The sequence below is a fragment of the Urocitellus parryii genome, chromosome 13 (genome assembly GCF_045843805.1).
Source record: "Urocitellus parryii isolate mUroPar1 chromosome 13, mUroPar1.hap1, whole genome shotgun sequence".
Taxonomy (NCBI): Eukaryota; Metazoa; Chordata; class Mammalia; order Rodentia; family Sciuridae; genus Urocitellus; species Urocitellus parryii.
Genome location: NC_135543.1, coordinates 16,982,280 through 16,999,103, shown reverse-complemented (window position 1 = coordinate 16,999,103; position 16,824 = coordinate 16,982,280). Strand labels below are relative to the sequence as shown.

Genomic DNA, 16,824 nt, shown 5'->3' with positions numbered 1-16,824 from the left:
TCATTGCAGTTTGGTATTTTCCCCTTCTTTTTAATTTTTTTAACTCCCTCCTAAATAAACCTCTAATGTTTCTGAATCATAGAAAATACTAAGTTTGAAACACAGAATAACTACAAGACTAACCAGACTAACAACAAACCCGATGACAGTTTTTGGAATGTGCCCTTTTATTTCTTAGGTCCTTTTTGGCTTACTGCAGATAGCAAGATTCCTTGTTTGAATCCCAACTGGGGTAATATTGCTGACTTCCTACTGGAAAAAAAGTCGGCTCCAAGCAGCATTTTTTTCTGTATGGTATTTTAAGTTAAATTACTATAGAAAACCACATGCATACCCGCCTTCAATTTTCCCTGATGTTTTCTGTATGGGTGTGAAGGGGTTCACCTATCTGGCATATAAGAGAATATTTTCTTCAGCTGAGTTCTTTTGGTCTGGTACTTCTGTATGTGTGGATCCTATTGCATGTGAGAGGCACATGTGCCCCTTTTAAATGAAAAATGTTCATAGTAGCAAGAGGCAGCCCAGATGCACAGCTGGCTGTGTAGTAAATTGTGCCCCACGAAGCTATTTTGTTACTTGTAGATCATGGTCTAATTATTTCCCACTAAAGGGACACTCATGCTGTGGGGTGTGTAATCGTATTTATAGTACCTTTTATTAGTTTGCATTCCGTCATGGTCGTGTAGTGATATCATAAATAACAGAAACATAACCTCTGATGCTTGGGAACTACCCCCTCCCCATGCAGCCAAGCTGTACTTGTCGTTATTCGCTGTGGTGGGGAGGTGGGGACATACCAGTGTGTGCTTGTGTTGAGTGCCAGATCCCTAGCACCCGTTAGAGAGTCCCAGGGCTCTGAGTAGTTGGGAAAGAAATGTCCCATGAATGTGATGCGGGCAGATTTACAGCGGCACAGCCCGAGGTGTGTTTGCTGCCTCAGTAAGCTGCGCAGCTCCCCGCTGGGCCGCTGCTTTCTGACGGGACAGCAGCAGCTGGGAAGGTGCTGTTTCAGGCTCTTGCTGTTTAAAAAAAAAAAAAATATGAGAGGGAGAGGGGGGAAACTGCAGAGAGTCCACAAGCTGGCATTGGAGGGGGAGAGCGCGGTCATGTGGTTCTGGCCATCCTACCCTCTGTCACAGTGTAGATGAGAGCTTTTTGCTCTTATCCAATCATGCCTGGAATGCCGCTTGCCACTTGGGCTATTTCTGCTATCTGTCGCTCTTGGTGCGGCAGTGCTAACAGTTTGGCAGATGGGACACTTTTTCTTGGAGTTGGTGTCGTTGGTTTTTGACTTCTGGCAGTGCCGGGCTTGTTGTTGCCGCTCGTCCTCTCCCTCCCGGCCCCCCTGGTCACCATGGCCCATCGGCTGCGGTTTCATTTTGGCTCTAGTCGCAGCAACACAGCCCCCGAGTCAGAGATCCTAGACCAGGAGAGAGAAGACGACTTTTTCATGGCATTCCACACCCTCCCGCGGAGGAGCGGCCCGCACCCTTTCGCCCAGAACGGACGGGAGGACAGTGGCAGTGGCCTACAAGAAGGCGTGGGCGCACTCAAGCGCAGCACGTCCATGTTCATCCCGCAGCTGCTCACGGGCATTGACGCCCGCCCCACCCGCAGCTCCTCGGTGCAGATCTCCCTGCAGCGCAAGGCCGCTGATGGTGCCACCGACGGGTGCGGGCCACCGGAAGGCCCTGATGACCGTCCCCCGAGCACTGCCTCCGACTTCGGGGACCAGGTCACCACTGCCTTGGCCACAAGAGCCTCGTCTCAGAGCAGCTCTCAGGAACCCTCACCAGGGGACACCCCCGGGAGCTCCCCTCCAAGGGCAGCCCGAGACCCGGGGCCCCAGGTCAATGGCACATGTGGTCGCCGCGTGCGATGCCCTGGTCCAGCCAACAGCACCGAGGAGGCCACCCCCGGCCTTCGCATCCAGCACCGAGCCTCCAGTGCAGATGTGCGCCAGGTGCGGCTGCTGCCTTTTGGCCCCGACGGCCAGGCAGGCCCGGCTGCGCCTGAACCCAGGCGTTGGTCCTTGCAGCATGTTCCAGATGCTTCTGGAAGCTCTGGGAAACGGTGCTTTGTCTTCCAGTTGCAGCAGCCCCAACCAGGTGCTCCAGGACTGGGCGGGGACTTCAATTTTGGCTTCACCGGCACAAAGGGCGACAGGTTGGTGAGGTATCCGCGTATTCGGCTGGAGAGGAGCACTTCTTACCCTACCCAGCCCCGAGCAGGGCGGGGGAGCCCCACAGAAGACCGGGGAGCCCCAGAGGCGCCACCTCGGGCTGGCAGGATGGCTCCAGAGATTCGTAGGACGAATTCCATGGAGAGGACTCCACAGGGTCAAGGGTGCACGTTTAAGATCAGGCAAGATCAAAACGCAGGGCAGCAGCATTTCCGAATTCTTGTTACTCGGGGACCTGATGAAGAGCCCCAGAATCCCGAGGAGGAGAATACCAAGAGCCCTGCTTCCCCAGGAGCCAGTGCCCTGGTAAGTCCGTGTGCAAGTCATTCAGAAAGGAAGGTTCCTACTCAGTTTTTCTGCGGCATAATTAGAATAAACTTCATCCTGTGTTCTGGGAGTTTCCCTGTTTCTAGCCTGTGGAACCCAACGTTTGGCCCCACTCTGGAATGATGATTTGCGATCTAGTGTTTGGTAGAGATCCATGAATACTAGTTAGCCTTTTATAAAATATCTTTGCTTTAGGTCCTCAAAGTTAAAGAGCTCTATTTTAGAAATCTAAGAAAAACTCTCTCTCTCTCTCTCTCTCTCTCTCTCTCTCTCTCTCTCTCTCTCTCTCATTTTTCCTTCTGAATAAAAGCCTTTTTAAAAAATTATTACTTACACTTAGATTGACCAAAACCAAAAAAGTCAGTGTGAGAACGTGTTGATGTTGGAAAGCATTTTTAAAGCCATTTGCTAATACAGCCAGGGACAACACTTTATAACAAAACAATCAGTTCTGATAAAAATGAGAGGATATTATAAAAGGCTCCAGTTTTTCCTCTTAATGCTTAAGTGTATATAAAGTTTGGTTCTTCCTAATGGCCTTTTTGCTGTAGAGGATCGTGACAAGTCCTTGTTACATAATTTATTGTCTTGATTTTTGTCTCATTAGGTAATACAGAGCAAGAGTAGTGTCACTTTGGGGACAGTGAAAGATGTGTTTTTGAAGCATATTGGCTAATGGACCAAGGTTAGGGGAAGGTGTGACAGGGACTCATTAATGGTCAGGTTGCATGGCAGTGCAACTTAACACTGCCCACTGGAGTGCCCAAGCCAAGGATGCTGTGTACAGTCTGGTAAGTGCCCTCCAGCTGTGCACACAAACACTTTGCCGGAGATTCTGGCTCTGCTGTGCCTGTGTTCTCTCTAGCTCCCTTTCAGTGAAATGGAACACAGAAAGACAGCTGCCAACTCCTCCAGCATGTGATGACTCTGCAGCTTTCAGAGTTTGAGAGCAGGATGAAAACTTTAATCAGGTTTTCATTTTACTGGTAATCACTAGCCATCAAGGGTTTCCTTAAAGAACAAGCACCTTATATTTTGAATCGGCTATTTTTTTCCTGAACCCCATGTGATTACTAGTTGTGCGGTGTGATGATGAAATGTCTACAGGACTTTTTGTTTGGATTACATCTGTGAATTGTCTTTCAAAGCAAGGGGCTGATATTACTCTAGAATTATTTGGTTCTAAACTGCTTTTGTTCAGAAATATTTGTTGCGACTTAAGTGAACTTTATCATTGCTTCAACATTGTTTCTCACATTTTGAAGGTATAATCAGATGCTAAATGCAAATGCATTTTTTTCTTCATTTCTCTCATTACATAAGTACTTTCTTTTGTTACCTCAAACCAATTTTAAGGAAATAACTTTATTTTGGTCTGAACTCATGACACCTATTATACAACGATACAAATTGCAAAAGAGTTTTGATAGGATAGCAGCTTGTAACCCGCCCCAAGAAATTATCATATTTGTAGACCTTTTGTTCAGCACAAGTTCCAACTTAGACCACCTACTACATCAAGATTGAATGTTCAGTTATATTACTGAACACTTAAATTACTTTGCAGTTCAGATGTTGAAGGCAAGTGCATTTATATGATTAAAATCTCATTTGGTGTAGGGCTTGGAGGCATACACTGGCAATTCCAGCTACTTGAGATTCTGAGGCAGGGGGATAGCAAGTTAGAGGCCAGCCTCATTATCTTATAAACTTAGTGAGACCCTGTCTCAAAATTTTAAAAAATAAATATCTAGGGATATAGCTCAGTGGGTAGGACACTCTGGTTAATGGTCAATGCCCAGTAACTGTGGGGGGGAACCTTTTTTTAAATCTCATGTGGGGTGGAGTTCCTAACGTAATAACAAAGTTTTTGGTATATTTAATTTGTAATCTTAGAAGTTTTTTTCTAATGTGGAAGGTTTATGCTGTGGAAAGCAAATTTCTACAAAGTTACAAATACAATTTCTGGAATAAATAGGTGGTTTTGGAGAATAAATTCCATCTAGTGAATGGGTTGTGTGTGTGTGTGTGTGTGCATATATACACACACATATGTACATAAATTATGACAAGGTAAGCTGGTTTTCTCTTAAGCAAAGCTTTTTTTTTTTTTTTTTTTTTTAAATCAAAACTCGTAATAAAACTATCTGTTCCATTCAGCAACTCTGTGCCTGATTCGTATGGACCCAGGGCTGTTAGGCACAGGCAGCAGCTGCCATGGCCTTATTTATCTCGAAGGAAAACATTCACTTGGGTGTCTGCAGTCTGGCTGCCACCAGACCTTTTCGGCGTTTCAAATATCTGCTGCTGGATCAGAAGGGCATTTCATTATTAAATTTGCATGAAACATCTAAAATCCATTACAATCTGGTTTTGGAATGATATGGGAAATCTTTTTTGATTTGGGAATACCTTTCAGGATTCCTTTTACAAATGTGTTCAAATTTCATAAGTTGCGCCTTAGATCTTACTACAAGATTAAGTTGCTTTTATCTGTCTTTGCCTTTTAGACATTCTGCCATGAGTAAATCTAAGATGCAACATGACTCCAAAAACTGAACCAGCTAGATTCTTAGAAAAAATACAGGGCAACCTGTGTGATGATAGATTTCTACCAGGTCAGCCACCATCATTAAAGCTGAATTGGTTCTTCCAGTCATCAGTGATAATCAGCTAAAATAATTCAGAAGTCTTAAAATACCTGTTCAATGTATGATGTTATTCCTAGTCATTTAACAAATAACTTAGTTGTCTTAAATGAGTTCTTGGATTATTTTGTTTGATTATAAACCTCTTAACTGCCTTAGAGTTATTCTGAAGAAGCTGGGTCAACCTTTAATAGCATGTGTGCCCCCTTTGGATACTGTCCTGTGCATAATAACTGCTAAGCTTTGCATTTTACAAGCCTGGGGAGCCAGTTTTCTAATTCCATTAATATTATTAAGTGTTTAAAGGTCTACTGTGTATTACACTAGTTAATTGAAAAGTTTTACATACTGTCACAATTTGTGGCTGACACAAGAGTTTTCAAGGTAAATGGAGAAGGAAGACCCACAGGGTAAAACCAAGAATTATCACACCTGCTTCCCACACTAATAGGAATAGGAAGGCAGTGTCCTCTCCATTCCTTCCCTTCCAGGTGCTCTGAGCTTTCCAGTATCCTCAGTGGGCATATGTTTTGGAGAATAAATTCTATCTAGTGAATGGGTTATGTGAGTGTGTGTGTGAGTGTGTGTGTGTGTGTGTGTGTGTGTGTGTGTGTGTGTGTGTGTGTCACAGTATGTACATAAATTATGACAAGGTAAGCTGTGTTTTTATTTGGAGGGAATTTTAGTTTGAGTGTTTCAGAAAATATACATATAGTAAGATATATATGCCTATGCATAATATACACATTTATAATCATATATACACATGTAATGCACACATGTGAATGTGTAAAACACATGTATGCATGATAGACATATGTGACTGATACATAAATGTATCTGATACATATGTAATAGATAATGTACATGTGTGTATGCTTAATACATGCATGCAATGCACACCTATGTTTGATTACACATACATATAGGTGAATAATAATACTCACATGTATGCATAATAGACATAATAGGCACACATATGTATGATGCACATGTGCATGTATAATGCACATGCATGTCTAATATATGTATGAAAGATACTCATGTATAATAAACACATGTATAACAATGCATGCATATGCTATACATGTATGTATAATAGACACATGTACGTGTAGTAGACACATGTATAACGCATATTTATATAATGCACACACATATTTGCATGATTTAAAAAAGCATGGCTTCAACAAGCAGTTTTAATGCTTCTTGGGATGTGACTTTTTGCTGAAAAGTTTGGAGGTAACTCATTTTGATGCCATGCACCACTGATCTAATGGAAGAGATGGTTTTGGAGACCCAAAAAGCAGCTTTGACCAATTACTGGCTTTGGGTCCTTGGGTAGCTACTCCCTTTTCAGTCTAATGAGAACAAAATGTCCAGTTTTCAGGGTTCCTTCACCAAAAACTAACCAAACAAACCCAGCTCCTGGGTTGCTAGCCAGGCTTAGTTAGGTCTGAATGAGGCAGCATTATAGCAGCAGCACCTGGTCATGAGCTAAGCGTACAAGTCCTTACCCTACGAAGTTAATCAGGTTGGCTTGAACAGTTTTTGATCCTCATGGCATTAAACACAAGGACAGCATGCATTTATGAAATGTTAACTTTAATAACCAGCTTTGATGTCTTTTCTGCCACCCTCTGGTCATTCATCTTTGTCCTTGACACTGCCCTGTGGTGATGTTATCCTTGAAAAGAATTGACTTGTGAGCTATGCTTCGTAGAAGACCATTGATAATATTTGCAATATTAATTTTTTGAAACCTGAAAAACATTTAAACTGCATTTCCTACATAGATTTACCATGTTATTTTGCTATATATAATTGGTTTCCAGTGATTTAGGTTTGTTTTCTGTATGAAATTTTTATATCATGACTTAAACACAAGGAACATATGTGGGGAATATGCTTTATTAGATCCTTCCAAAGGGCTTTCATAAATGTCACAGCTGCTTTGGCCACACCTGAGGCAGAGTTCTTGGTCATTGAAATTTCCAATTTTATAATACATATCAGTAAGAAATTTTCTGTCCCTACATAATAGTTAACAAGACCAGAAGGAATTTATTCTGTCAAAATCATTTTAAAATTTTATAAGTGTTGAATGTTTCTGAAGTTGATGGATATTTTTGTGTAGTCAAGCCTAATCCAAGTAATGCTACTTGTGCCAACTTCAAATGATCAAGCAGACTTTTAAATAAAAATAATTGCATATTATTATTGGTAAGAGAAATTAGCCTAAAGACTTTTTTTTCCTTTTAACTCTTAATTACACCACCAAGACATTTGCAAAAGGGAAAAAATAAAATTCATTGATGGTGTTGAACCTGTTGATTCGGTGCATGGGTACCAGAATATCTGTTTCTTTTGCAAATGTCAAAAGAAGCTTGGGAAAACCCAATCCAGAATTAGCTGGTGATTATTCAGAGCTTTTTTTTTTTTTTTTAATCGTATCTGCCATCTTCTAGTTCTTCTAATTCTCACCAAGTAGCATAGCATTTATTCCTTATCCTCTATAAGAGAGCACTCCAAAACAGAGCCCACCTGCTATGTATATTCCTTTCCAGATTGAGAAATTGAATTAGGACTAAAAGGATGGAGGGTAGAAAATATTAGCTAAAATATTTGAGTTTCTGGACCAAAGGAGAGTATGGAAAGGTTTTTAGGAACAATCTTGACTCTGTGTAGCATGAATGCATAATATTCTCAGTGGAATTTCCTTTAAAAAATAATAATAATAATCTCATGGTTATTCTGCTGTGGCCTACTTGGGCAGCCTGGGATACAAAGGAGGATAAATAAATGTGACAAGTGGCCTATTGTGAGTGGGCCTGAAAGTAAGTCCCTGATGGCCTGGCTGTTGTCGTGTTGTGTCCTGAGTCTGAGTGTCCCTAGGATAACCATATTATAACAGGAAGTTCAGTTTTCAGGATGGAGGAGGGGAGTAGATTAAATTTCAAGAAGCCTGCTTTTTATACATGGCTCATTTTAGCAGCATAGCCTGTTCTGACACTTCTGAATCAAGTGTTCAAAACTTTCCATGAAGGCCATGAAATGAAGGTATCAGAAGCTGGAAGGAAGGAGCCCTGCTTTCCTGGGTTTTGACAGTTGTGCTACATTTTGAATTCAGTTACTTTATATCCGTTCCTTCAGTGCCTGCCCAGCCTACCTAGTTCTTTGAAACCATTCTCCATGTCTGTTAATGTTGATTATTATGCCATGTACTCGGGAGAATCGACAAAACTCTGCCAGGTAGCAAGAGACCAAAAATTTCCCAGGAAGTTCTGCTTTTCCCAGGTCTCTAGAGTACATGGCCAGTTTTTATGGATGACAGCGAGTCCAGTGGCTTTTACTTCCTCATGTAGTAACTTTGAGGCATCTGTTGCCAGCCCCGGGGCATCCTTCATCATCTTGTCTACCTCTTTCTGGGAGGTCAGGTTGGCCAGGGTCTCAGTCAGCTTGAAAGTCCTTGATGATTCAAATAGTTCCTGATAGATTTGAAGTCCCTTTCTATAAGTCAGTCAAGAATTGTACTCTTAAAACATAATTAGTGACCCATATGTCATAATTGATTTGTTTCCTTGAAAGACTTCTTTTAAAAGTTCATAATCATAGGCCTTGAGAGGTTTTTCTCATTCTTTTAAAATGCAGGACCAGGCATTTACCTCTTGATAAGGAGGAAACAAATGACTTTGGTCTAGATTTTACCAATTGAGTTGAATAGAAAAGTTGAGATGGAATAGAAATATAGAAATGTACTTTCTAAACTCCTCCTACCACTTCTTCAAACCTGGGAGGTTTTTGTTGGTTTCTATTGTTTTAGTTGCAGATGGAGGCAATACCTATATATATTTTTTAAATATTTCAAGATGTCTATGGACCTTTATTTATTCTTATATGGTGCTGAGGATCAAACCCAGAGCCCTCATACGTGCTAGGCAAGCACTCCACCACAGAGCTACATCCTGAGCCCCCAAACGTGGGAGTTTTTCCAGGCTAAGAGTTTCATTGCAGAACTGACTTATCCCCTGGCTTTCTTAAGGAATGTGGTCCCCAGTTGAATATAGTAAACTAACAGAATGCTCTGGGATTCTTTGGTATCAACTTCCCTGTGAGTTAAAATAGTTTAAGTGTATCTGATATAACCTTATTGATTGTGCTTTACACTTGATTAAAGATATACCAAATTGTGACATAGCTACAAACATTTTGATTTAGTTTCAATATTGAAAGTGACTTAACCTCTTTTATTAGTAGAAATTGTTTTTTAAAAATGCTGATCCAATGCCGAATATACCCATCAGCATGTATTATTATTGGGGAGCCCAGATGCCAAGGCTCAGGATGCCTTGTGCTTGCACCCTGCATTGAAATTACATTACCAAAAGGTATGCCTGCTTTCCATCCCATAGGATGGCAGTTTTCTTCAGCTAATGTGTGCAGGAGTCGTTTTTTATGTTAATTTCATAAAATAGTGTTGAGTTGCTTTGAATTATTATGTAGTCCGGTTCCTTTAATTTTGAACATGAAAGAATATGAGGGCATAACTTTGGCAACATAGGGGATATTATTTTTGCCTCAAGTATCCAATAATTTGAATAACTGCTGCATGTGAAGTGATGACCTTCTTGATAGTGGAGATAGACATTTGGGAACCTGGTGTGGAGCTTTCAGGCTCACAGATAGGACAACTGAATTTGTGAGGTCCATCCAGAGAACGCCTTTGTTCCTGGGAGCAGGCTCTAAGCAAGCCTGACACCCAACAGGCAGGGAGTGACAGACTGCTTTCACACTGGCCAGAGAGGCAGGAGCGATGTCATGGAGTCTGGAACTGCATCCTCAGAGAGAACCAGATTCGTCTCAGTGGGGTCAATAAGAGACGCCCTGATGGAGAACTGAAAGTGGAAGTGACTGCCAGAGATGTGGTGACTGTGTTTGCCCAAGAATTGCCTTGTTCGTGATTAACAGGTATCATGAAATCATTTTGTACTGTGAAATGTCGCTGAAGAATTTTTGGGTGTAGCTTTCCGCAAGAACACCTCTCTGCTTTTCATCCGCTGGTTGCAGTCTTAGATGAATTTCTTTCTTGCCGGCACCCTCTTCAGAGATGATCTCTACATGCCTGCCTGGGCTGGGTTGAGCAGCAAGAAATACCAGCACTCAGTTCCTGCCATCGGATGGTGTAGCAGATAACTGTCACCTTGATTGCAATATCGTACTGGAGGAGCATAACTCGAACAGAGATGAGCAAGGTTGACAGTTCACCGTTTATGTGTGCAGTGGAGAATTTATCCTGAAGAACTAAAGAAATGAATATTTTAAATACTTCCTGCAGTTCTTCTTGTTTGTAAATGACATTTATATAAGAAAATACTGATCTTTGCCCTGCATTAGGATGTGGGAAATGTTATCTTAACTATTTAGAGTTCATATATTTAAAGAGTATGCATTTAGATTGAACAACAACAAAACACCTCGCCAAGCATCAAATTAAGTTCATGGTTAAAATTTTAAAAATTTATTTAAAATGTGCCACGATCATAGAATAAGAAGCAGTTAAAATTGAAGGATGGTAAAATCCTAACATTAGAAGCAGAAAAGGAAATCACAAAGAAAAGTTGGACAGGATAAGCCATATAAAAATATTAGACTTATGAACTATGAAAAAGGAAAACAAGAGTTGTTTTTCCTCAATATTATTGAATTTCTCATATAGTATATCTTTTGGTACCAATAATTCTATATGCATATTTTTGCCAGTGAATTCTTATCTATATATTAAAAGTTCTAGTAAATACTATAAAAATGCTGAGCTCCCCTACACTTCTGACTTTCCCATCCCTGTTCTAGGAAATACATGTGTGTCAGGAACACAAGGATAACAATGGAGGCAGAAAAAAACAGCTCTAACTTGCACCTTTTGCACCTTTTATGTTACAAAAACATAATAAAAATGTAGAATTAGAGAATGAAAATAGTATACTGAAGTTGCTAGTGGCAAATGAAGTGAATTGAAACAAAGTTACAAATCTAGGCAGAAGCCTTTATTAAGATGTTTATTCTCTGCTTTTAATGTAGGTTTGCTTTCCATAAAGTAGATGGATGGAGAGAAATCTTTTTCAAAGTACCAGCTGCTATTACATTGGCTTGATGATTGTGCAGTAACATCCAGGTCTCAGCCATGACACCTTTTGAAAAATGAGTGCCCTTTCAGTCTTTCCTTCAATGTATCTGTCACCTAGAATTTTAAAATTTGAAATTTTCATTTCAGCTCAGACATATATGGAATAGGTCGACTGGTATTTGATCTGTCACATTGTTTTTACTTACAAAAACCCTACTGTCACAAGAATATGCTTCTCTGAAGTTTATATAATTATTTAAAATATTGTAATTGTCAGGAATTAATCTCCTGCATTTATATTGCCACTTAATCCTGGAGCTTAATTTTTTTAAAGCGTCGCCACGTTTCATATTTTAAAATCAAGAACCATAAGAGACTCATATTCTTTGAATGAAGGCCCATGGCCTGATGGTATAATGCTAGAATCACTTAAGAAAATATAACTGAGAAAGTTCCCAAGGAATTTGAGGCTTTGGGTCTCTAAGATGACCTCTGAAAAAGAGGTTAGCTGTTTCATGGCAGAGAGATGTTGGACATTTTAAACTTTGGAAGGGGGTAACTAGACTTTGGGGGGTGTGGGTCTCATTCCTATCCCCAAGAAGCAGGTTATTTTGTGGGAAAACAGGAGCTATGCACAAACGAGCTGTTATCTCAGGTGGTTTGCTGGGCCCAGAGAGCCCTCATCTAACCCAAGAACAGGAAAACCAGAAAACAATACTGGCCAACTGGGGGGCGCCCAGGTTACACTGCAGCAAGGACTCTGACTTAGCCATAATCCAGTAGAGGTCTTTCTGTGACTCTCCAGAAGCCAGACTTTACTGAAAAAGCTTGGAAAAGGGGACATAGAAAGAAACAAGAAGCACGTAGTTGCTTAATCTAGAAAAATACCTTGATCTAGGAGAGTAAAAAGCTTAGGGTCTTTTCTCATCAAGCACTAAGGAGGGGTATGCTTTTTGAAAGAAGGTTGTGTTGTAGGTATGTGTGGTTTTAAGTGAGAGAAATCTGAATTGGGGCCCTTCCCTCACTCGCTAGTACCTCTGTATTGAACATCCCTCCTCTGCAGAGCTCGGGCAATGAAGTAAAGGTAGATCCCACCCTGATGCCCATGTCCTCAGAAAGGAGCAGAGAGAACCTGGGTGGTTTGAGGTGATGATCTATCCCAGTGCCTGTGTATTGGGGTGTCTGGGTGAAGGAGATGGTCATGTGATTCTGACTCATGCAATCATAATATTTATTTAAACCTTGCCTAAAAATCCCCCTGTTGAGCTGGGGGTGTAGCTCGATGGTAGAGCCCTTGTTTAGCATGCACAAGGCCCTGGGGTCCATCCCCAGCACAGGGGGGGAACTTCTCCTTTCTCATAGAGGAAACTATTTTTTTTGCTGCTTGAACAAATGCGTTGAACTTCCCTGGGTGGCCCTCTGGAGATCCATCAGACAGCTCTATAGATGAGGTATAAAGAGTCGCTAAAGGAATTTGCTGAGCTCCCAACTGCCTGCCGGGTCCCTTGCCCCATTCTGGGTACACAGCAGTGAATAGAAGAAACCTGCCTTCTGGTAGCCTCCATTCTGGTAACAGGGAGGCAGAATAAGTTGTGAGAATTACTGTGAGACGAGGAAGAGAGTTAGAGAATGGGGGTGGGGGCTGTGGAGTGGGCCAGGTTGAGGCTTACATGAGAGCAACAGATGACCTCCCTTAGGTGATATGGGCAGGCCGAGAGGATGGCCAGGAGGAAGGAGATCATGCCTGACTGAGGGATGGGTGAGTGCGAAGGTCTTGCACTTTCCTGTGCCTAGAGTAGGAGGAATGGCAATGAGCTGGAGTTGGGTGAACAGGGACAGAGGTGAAGCTCTGGAGGAGAAGTGGTCCTGGGATGTCCAGGTCAGAAAGGCCCCTGTGGAGTGTGTGGGGCAGAAGGGAACAGGAGGGGTTTGAGCAGAGGAAGGACAGACCACACTGGCCATTATACTGACGGGGAAGGCAACACAGGAGGAGCTTGGAGCCAGCTGGAGAGGCTATTGTAGTAGCTCATGTTGCCTCAAGGGTGGCAGAGCCTGGTCCCTGGTCCCTGGTCTGTGCTATGCATGCACACTCACACACACATCCCCCCTGGATGCCAGGGATAATTTGCAGTTCTCTCACCTTAGCTCTTAGCCTGTCTTTTTCATGTTGCAATGCCTAGAAAATGGGAAGCTTTTGTGCTCCCTAAGGAAGGGTTATTTCAAGATGCTTTCTGCTGCTTGTGTCATGCCAGGACGTGGGTGGATGTATTTTTGTAGCTTTGTACCAGAGAGTCTGCTTCTGATTTGCAGATTGCATTTATTATAAGACATATTGTCCATTGATGAATAATGTGTGGGCTACAAAGCAGATCCACAGCTTTTAAAATAGCTCATTTATCCTGCAAGCTTCACCCTGAGAGAGGCAGACCTTTTTGGGGTGTTTCCTGAGGGCAAGGTTTTTGCATGTTTTCCTCAGATCGTGGGGTCATTGGGTTTTGTCTCCTGGTTTGTCATGCATTTTCTGGATTGGCAGAGGATGTGAGGATGAGCACATGCACACAACCTCAGTTATGGAGAAGACGTGAATAGAGGTGGGCAAGGGAATCTTAAGTCACTGCTAAGGAACCAGGTGCTCCTTTGTCTCAGCTGCTGAAGATTTTCCTTGTAATATAGATTTAAACAAAGGAGAGGAGCAGACATCACCCTCTGGATTGAAGTTCTGTGGGCGTCATACAGTGGCTACAGACAGGTTTTCCTCAGATTTCCTTGAACTGAAGAAATGAGGCTTGTGCAGAGGTTCTGCATTTGGGCTGCAAGAGGGTTTCCATGAGGGAGGGGAGTGGTCCTTCCAGCTCAGGGGCACACCAAGGTCTTGGGCAGAGAAGAGCATTAAGAGACTGAGATCCTCCCGTACCATACCTGAACCTTCAGCTCAAGGGATCTTCCCTCGCTCACAGGAACCTCTCTAAAAATTGTTCTGCCTTTTGAACAGGTTTCTTTTTTGGCCTGTTATGTTGCAATCTTCTGTCAGTGGCCAGGTGACATGTGCTGGAATGTTGGTGTGTGTTGCCAGGCACAACAGATGCAGGAAGATTTGGCTAAAGTGAGGAAGTGGGGAAGAAGCGGGGAGGGAGAGTGGGAGGCAGTATGTTTGGGAGGCAGCAGTAGTGAGATACCTATAGAATACAGATCCAGGTTTAATAAGTCATTGCTTATAAACTCTCAAGATGGCAGGCCCATGTACATATTTCAGAGTATTGAAGGGCTTTTTGGTTCCCCCACCCTGCATTCAGAATGGTGTTTAAATGGTTTGATGGAGCAGAAAGGATTAAGTATTAACCTTCTGCTCCCTGCAAGTCACTGGTAGTCAGACTTTTTCATTTTAATGTATTGATATTTCTTCCAATTAACAGGTTGATCTGTTAGTGAAATAGATTCTAACAAGGAGTGCAAAATGGATAAAAGTAATTTTACTGATTTTGATTGTCCAGCCATGATGAAAGCTCTCAGAGACAGAGTGGATTTATTGATGGTGGAGGGGTGAGGGTGCATGCCACCAGGAGGGTCCCTGGGTGACACTGATATGCATCAGGGCTGAGAATGACTAGCTTAAGAAGTTGATGCCACTAACAACCTAAGAATCTTTTGAGTGAAACTGTTGGTGCAGATACCGATTCTGGAGGCTAGTCTTGTGCCTCCTTCATCACCACTAACTCTACATTTTGTAGAGTTGGGCTGCAGGAGGGTTTCCATGAGGGGAGCGGAGCGGTCCTTCCAGCTCACGGGCACACCAAGGTCTTGGGCAGAGAAGAGCATTAAGAGACTGAGATCCTCCTGTACCACACCTGGAGTAGTACCTCTTGCTGCCTCTTAAAAAATGAGCTGTTTATTTTGTGGCTCAGTGGTCCACAAAATAAATTTCCATTCAGGTGAGCTTGGACAATACCTATGCATTCAGAGCAACAGAGTGTTCCAGTTGAGTTATTTGCAAAACATAAATAAAAGAGCTTATGTCCCAAAATAGCATAGAAATGAAAGGATTAATTTTCTCCTCCGTTTCAAACTGCAAGAAATCGGTAAAAGTGAGATTCCAGTTCTAGCCGTGGCAAGACCGGTCTATCCTGTTACAGCTTGTGTGCAAATACCTTTTCTCCAAGTAACTAAAATGTCTTCCTGCTGCAAATATTAGCTGAGTGCATTTTTGTGGCTTTTGAAAACTCCACTTCTTGAAAGAGGTGGCCACTTGTCAGATTGTCATGAATTTCAGAGAAGGGTCAAGAGGTAATTTCTTATAGTATTTAAAGAAGAATATTAAAAATGAAAAGGACACAAAAGGGTCCCTGGGTCACTTTTTAGACTATAGTATGGTCACTTGTGCAGGGGCACACAGGAAGATGGCCGCAGAGCTTGGACCTCAGGTGGCCTGATGCCCGAACCATAGTTCTTCCTGCCACACCCTCATGGGGTTTGTTAAGTAGAGCCAAATCTAGGTCATGTTGAGTTGTCTGCAGGTGGACTGCCCAGGGACAGCTCGTCTTTCAGATTGGCCAATAGTTCACATCGTTCAGTTGCTCTCTTTCATGCCTTCATAAGTAGAACATCCCAAGCACATCCAACAGTCTTCTGAGTCACCGTCACCCTCGTAGCTGTGGTCTGTTGTGAGCACTAGTCATTCCTCATGTAAACAAGGACTGTGATCTTGCTGTGGGGCCTGGTGAGGTGGGGGGCGGGTCTTGCTTCTACATTGACCTTCTCAGACCCCTGTGATCCTTGGGATGTGTGCTGCTGATGGTCGTCTTCTCATTTTTCTTGCTCATCAGAGACCCCCTCCCTCCCTCCCTCCCTCACCTGCTGCTTTTCCTCTGTTAAGGACTCAGAAGGAGTTAACATTGCTTATAAAGTCAGGGGCCAAGGGCTTAGTAGTTACCTTCTTGAGTGAAGTACTTAATGATCTGCCTTGTCTTCCTTCCCCATCTCTCTGTACTGACTTACCCTTCTTTGTCCTTTTGAAGCATTTCTAGACTCAGATTATTATAAGATTGGATCTAAGAATTCAATGGCATAACGTATGCCAACTGCTTAGCATAGTACCTGGCACACATTGATACTTAGTAAATACTAGCTGGTTCTTCGGGGATCTGATACATAGTAAGTCTACCATTGAGTATCTACCAGAAGACACATTTTTTAGTTTATAATTTTTTATTATCATCTGGATTTTCACCCTTACCCATACAGGGTTAGTGAATTTTCTATTGTACTGTTAAGGCAAAGCCATTGAAAAAAAAAAATCAATAAAAAGTGTTCTTAAAAAAGATTTTATGATTCTCTTGACTACCAGGCATCAGCAACTTTTATTTTTATGACTTTAAGTTAAAGAACTTTGAAGGCTTTAGTGGTTTATTCCCCCTCAAACCAAGATCACTTTTGGTAATGACTACCTTTTCTCTGAATACATTTCTCAAAAAGATTTTATTAAAAATTATTACCATTAAATTTTAACCCAAGTTTAAAATTTAAACGTTATCCTTTTGGGTGAAATT

The 16,824-nt window shown here is 42.1% G+C and overlaps 1 protein-coding gene across 8 annotated transcripts in view; it reads left to right on the top strand.

Annotated features, from left to right (window-relative positions):
• Nedd4l (NEDD4 like E3 ubiquitin protein ligase) overlaps positions 1–16,824 on the top strand; it is a 304,029-nt gene that overhangs the window by 169,936 nt on the left and 117,269 nt on the right. For 6 of the 8 annotated variants that reach the window (XM_026393204.2, XM_026393203.2, XM_026393201.2 and 3 more), the window contains exon 1: positions 1,108–2,488. The exons of the other annotated variants lie outside the window; for them this stretch is intronic. In XM_026393204.2, the coding sequence (XP_026248989.2) occupies positions 1,355–2,488 (1,134 nt within the window). In that variant the 5' untranslated portion in view covers positions 1,108–1,354. Of the gene's footprint in view, positions 1–1,107; positions 2,489–16,824 lie in introns of those variants that run through there. 8 annotated transcript variants of the gene reach the window in all.